The 5,790-nt window shown below is 34.0% G+C and overlaps 2 protein-coding genes across 2 annotated transcripts; both read right to left on the reverse strand.

Moving 5' to 3' along the window:
- On the reverse strand, positions 1-2,789 carry LOC145950322 (glutamate receptor 2.9-like). Its single transcript, XM_083061407.1, has 2 exons — positions 2,083-2,789; positions 1-1,596 (listed from the first exon to the last, which is right to left on the reverse strand). Exons 1-2 carry the CDS (start codon positions 2,419-2,421, stop codon positions 1,138-1,140), a joined length of 798 nt encoding a protein of 265 aa, XP_082917533.1. The 5' UTR covers positions 2,422-2,789; the 3' UTR covers positions 1-1,137.
- Positions 2,790-2,804: 15 nt separating this feature from the next.
- On the reverse strand, positions 2,805-5,511 carry LOC109806271 (glutamate receptor 2.1). The gene is made up of 3 exons (XM_083061408.1): positions 5,262-5,511; positions 3,200-4,398; positions 2,805-2,828 (listed from the first exon to the last, which is right to left on the reverse strand). Exons 1-3 carry the CDS (start codon positions 5,509-5,511, stop codon positions 2,805-2,807), a joined length of 1,473 nt encoding a protein of 490 aa, XP_082917534.1.
- Between the last annotated feature and the right edge of the window lie 279 nt (positions 5,512-5,790).

Here is a 5,790-nt window from a genome sequence, read left to right on the forward strand (position 1 = left end):
TCCTTTGTTTTTGAAGATACAAAAACATTTACTATTCTGAGAAGAAATCAGAAGAAATAGAAAATAAATGTTTGCCTTTTGTCAAGTCAAATCCCATTAATATAGTGTTAATAATTTTGTGTTATTTATACACGAGAAACAGTAAATGTCACAAGATTTACAATGTTCTTTTGAGAACCTTGTGTATAGGAACATAATAGCAATTTCAATCGCTGATCAGGCACTAAAAGTTATGTAGTTAGATCAGTGTTAACTGCATATTTGGTGCTCCTACTCCTGGCTACACAATACTACTTAACCATCTTGTTTAAGCTAAAGCTGGCAAATTGAAAATGTTGGACGAGTTTAAAGGGCTTTCTGCAACATTGTAGACTTTTCTTGAAAACAGTCTCTTTCGAGATCTCCAACGTTTCATCACAGCCATCATTAGACTCCATATTGTTCTCTGTTCAGAGCATAAACAATTCACTGAAAATATGTAGCTTAAGAGAGCAATTGTTGAAGTGCCTCCAGTTAGGATGAAGAGCACCATGAAGCTTGCAGGGCTAACACTAGTAGTTTCTCCATACGTGTCAATTATGTCTTTACATTCCTCTGATGCAAGCATACTGTTTTCTAGATCACGAATGGTGCCATTTTCAGATATGTTCAGCATGGCTCTGTTTACACTATGAAGCAACGGAGATCCCTTTGGAAATACCTGCAAAGACATTGCAACTGTGTTAAAGTAAACTTTGTTCAAGTTGAGGGGCTAGAAATTAAGAGTAGTTCTTTCATGACAGAAATTCCTATAGGTACAACCAATTAAAAACTCAAGATACATCAAAACAATGGACAAAGTTTAGATGCAATTTCATAAATGCTTTTAGTAGTGTTTTCCAATCAGAATGGGAATTTCACATCACTAACCTATGCTGATCTTTAGTGTAAACCTTTATTATATTAGGAAAAAAAAAAAGAACAAAACACATTTTACTGAGGTGAAACTTTAAATATGATTGGAGAACAATGCAAAAATGGCCTAAGAAATTGCATCTAGATTGTCCTAAAATAATAAAGTTTGTGTTGATCTCTGTGCTGAAATTATTCTGTTTATCTTAACCTTTTGATTGGTTGTACCTCAATCTATACAATTACTCAGAAACTTATAAAGGAAAAAAAGTGAAAGAAATGTTGAAGCAATACAAATCCATATCCTCCAATCTTGTATGTAGGCCCTGCTTGAACAAACCCTTTACAGTGCTTTGCAAGGAAAAGTTTGGACCCAGGAACATCAATGAAGACAGCTGCTATTTCTTTGTTTCTTAGGGCATCAGCATAGCTCTCCTGTGAATCAAATGGCTTGATGTTTTTTGCATTCATGCCCAATGCATCTTGGAGATATCTTTCACAGTAGGATCCTGTATCATATCCTACCGTGGCATTGCTTTTCTTTAGCTGTTGAACGCTGTCAACTGTTGGTTCAAACCGTTCAACAGTCAACATGCTGGCAAGGCTAGCAGTGTAAGTCTGTGTAATGATTAGAGCCACAAAAAGCCAGACCACCATTGCCACCCTTGATAAATTGCTATGCAACCTGCCCCCTGTGTCAGCAGATTATGCAAAGTAATGTTATCTGAGATAGTTGCTGGTGCTACTTGTTAGTTAGTCACAACCACCAAATTGTCAGAAGTTTGATTATTGTTGTCTGTATTCTTAATTAAAATTATTTCTTTCAGGATCAAATGATGGCACAGATGTTTAAATCTATTACTTTCCGGAGATCACCCAAATCAATATCCCTTGCTCAAATGACTTGTGTGAGGCAACATGATATGAATCAAGGCAACATTTAGGTATGTAACTTAGTTAAACACTTATTCTAATTTAAAATAAGTTAAAAAGAAATTAAAAGATTATAAGTCATCTTTTAAGAATAAATAATCTTTGTAAATCTATTCTCAACACCTCCAAAAACTAGTCTTCAACAAAATATTAGTTTTTGTCAAAGTAAAATTAACTAGACCATCATGAACCTCAACTGAAGTTCTAATAGAAGTTAGAGATCCGTTGTTATTGAAATTAGATGGATCAAATAGATGAATAAAGCAGAATGAAGTTACCATTCAAAGAGAACATAGAACAGAAAGCCAACCACAGCACAGTTGTGGTTTGATGAAGAATAGGGCCCTTAAGTTCAGGGCAGTGGTTTCTTTCAATCAACCATACAACAAAGCCATTGTAGACAATGATGACCAATATTAGAATCCACATGAGCTTTGTGAAAGGCTTCATGAATAGCCATGCTCTATTGCCTGTCTTTGATTTAACAGGAACAATCATCACCAGTCCGGTATCAGTATAGGGCTGAGTGAATGAAGCATATTCATAACGAGCGGACACTATCGATACATCACCAACAACTGCATCATATTTCTGCATCAAGCATTGATCATTCTAGATGTCAAAGAAAATGTGATTAGAGTAATAATGTTTCTAGGAGCAACCACATACTTTTATGTTAGGCAAGAACCAGAAAGTTTACGTCAAATAAACTTGAGGATGAAGGTATAGCTAGGGTGTAAAAGATAAATATTGAAATTAATTGTCAGAGTAAAAGCTCACTCGAGATTATTTTTCATCTTATTGTATACCAAATAAGGGTATCCAGTATGGATGAAAGAAAATCAATAAAATAGGAGAAAAATGTTTCTCAATATAAGAATTGGTATTAAAGAATTCTACTGTTTTGGCATAATTCTCATAATACAAATGAAAGGAAAAAAACATTCTAATGAGATTCGAATCTGTATATCTAGGTCTTCCTAAGCACAAATGCGGTTAGTATACTGGATGCAAATATGATAGAACAGGAACATGAGAATACAATAAATTCTAAATATCACAGGACATGACAAAGTTATAATGCAATTATTCAATATACAAGATTGAGTTATTTTGGGCACAGCAAAACATTGAAGTTTATCTAAATCCTATGGTATTCTAACTTGTATTGGTATAAAAGTTTAATGAATAAAAGCAAAAGAAATTATGAAAATGCAACTAAAAGTATTCAAATTGCATATAACAGCTAACAAAGACACAATCGCAACATGACTTGGTTATCATTTAAAAGTATCTTTCTTTCTTAGTTTATTATCAATAATTAGCGACAATGAAGTGAGCTACAACATACAAGGGTAATAAATAAAACATTTACCTTCCAATATACTTGCTTCACCAGGTCATCATATGTGCCATTAAAGGCAAAATAATCATATTCTAGGTATGGTAATCTTTTTACTGTTTCGTTGAAAAGCTCTATGGAAAATCCCTTGAAGGATGTAACATTTTCATCTTCAATAACATTGACATACTGTTTGTAGTTTGATGTGGAGGGGACAGCAATTCTTAGTCGTATGACACAAGTTGGATTAACTACTTTTCCTAATTCCTTTACCGAAGAATTGTAAAACGCATTTTGATCCAAAGATTTTGAGAAACCATGCCCATCTGACCAGAACCCAATTTCCTTGTAGCTCCTTCCAATCACATAAATGATTTGATAAATATGTGCTGGAGGTAATTTATGGTCAGTGAACTGAATTTTTCCACTTAAGCCAGTAAAATTACTTAGTAAAATCTTATCTAGCAATACTTGACCCTGTCCTTGCTTGGTTTCTCTCATTGCCTGAACCACAATCCATGCTGCATCATAAGCCTGGGCTGCGAAGATCCCAGGCTCACAATTAAACTCTTCAAAATTCTCTGAGCAAAATTTTACCTGAAATCTATGGTAGAAGTTTACATGTTGGTACCATAGATTTGGCATATAGCTCTTCACTCCAATGATCCCTTGTAGATTGGAGATAGAGGATGCATTCAAGGAATGAACAAGGCTTGTAAAGGTACTAGTGGTAATCCATACATTACTTTCCCCCATCATTTTCATTTTTTTTGCAGTTTCAAACAGGTGTAGGGTCAAAGGAAAAGACAAATGGACAATGAAGACTCTACACTGTCCTTCTCTTAGCTTCTCTAGTTGTTGGGACAGAGAAGAAGAAACTAGAGGTGCAATTGCTAGAACATTGTTTAATTTTGTGCCAACTTTTGTAAGAGCTCCAGAGAGCTGAGATAAAACTTCAGTAAATGATGAGTCTCCATCTTCATATATCATGCTAACATTATAGAGTTCCCAAGACTTCACAATCTCAGCTATAGCTTTCATCTGCATAATTTGGCTAGGTGAGGATTGAAGCAGGAAGTGCCACTTCCGCATTGCCCATTCTGGAGTTGTATCTGCTAGAGAAAGGAGGGGTATGCTCTTTTGGCTACAGACTTCAGCCACTAAAGATGTCTCAGCCCATGTTTGTGGTCCAATGATTGCTTGCACCTTTTGATTATCAATGAGATCCCTCGCTGCCAAACAATACATTCCATTGTAAGAAGAACACTACAAAGAGAAAATCATGTCTAGACAATGTTTTGTTGTTTCATATAGATGAAATTGGTAAGAACGACAAAGGCTGCAGTTCTCAAAAGGAAATTAATGAGTGACACTTAAGACAACATTATTTGACTTTTTTTGTTTTATAATTTATTTTATGCTTAATCACATTTTTTCTTCTATGTTTCATGATTTTGCAAATTTTGTCAGATAACCTTCAAATATACACTTTGCCACCAAACTTTCAAAATTTTGGGCATTTTGTTACTCTATTAGATAATCGTCTAACAACGTTAATTAACTGTTAATGTGACATGTTGACTACTAACATGATAATTGACACCTTAATCACTGATGTGACATGTTAATTACTAATGTAGATTCAAATATGATATACAAATGATGATATGACACAATATGTTATGTCAATAATTAATGTGCTATTTCACTGTTCAACGTGCTATGTTAATGATCAAAGCTAAATGATAACTAAAAATAGGTGACAAAATTGCAAAATTTTGATAGTTGGATAACAAAATGTGGAAATCCCAAAATTGGGTGGAAAAACTTGTGAAATCATGATACACGTGTAGAAAAATCTGAAATTAAGTCTTTAATTAATGAATTAATTAAATTTTTTTTTCTCTTCTCACTTCTATTTATCGGATGAGAGTATTCATAAATTACTTTTAATCTCGATTCTTAAAAAATATTAGACTTTTTTTATGCTTTGGAACAAGTCTTCTAGTCAGAACTAAGAGACAAGAGTGTAGCCTTTCCTAGACTCAATAGTTTACATGATTTTGAAGTTAGAGAGATGATACGAGAGATATACCTGCAATAACTGCCAAAAGAGGATCTCCTTGAGAGCTTCTTATATGCAGAGCAAAACTCAGATTGTTTTTTCGATAAAAGTCTTCCAATGCCAGATTTATAGCCACTGCATGCTCTTGGCCTATGCGAGAACTGCTATCTATAATAACTCCTATTATGCCCTTAACATCAGAACTCTCATTAGCTGCACTTTTCCCAAGTATGATTACATGCATGTTGAAAAACCAAAGCAGGAAAACTAACTTGTGCATTTTTACTATAAAAGAATATTGCTATTGTGGGCACTCATGCCATCATATAAATACGAATATTGCTACTTTGAAGGCTCTGAATGCCACTATATAGAAATACAAATATTATATTGCTTTCAAATCAAGTGTGCTTTCTCTTTGGGTTGAAACCAGTCTAGCTTCATATTAGTATATTATTGCATTGACCTTGACCATACACCTTATAATAAGAACATTTCTTTTAGTTTTAACGGGTCAAACTACTAGATCCTAGTAAAAGTTTCCAAGCAATGTAATAAA

Source organism: Cajanus cajan, chromosome 8 (genome assembly GCF_000230855.2).
Source record: "Cajanus cajan strain Asha chromosome 8, NIPB_CcT2T_4, whole genome shotgun sequence".
NCBI lineage: Eukaryota > Viridiplantae > Streptophyta > Magnoliopsida > Fabales > Fabaceae > Cajanus > Cajanus cajan.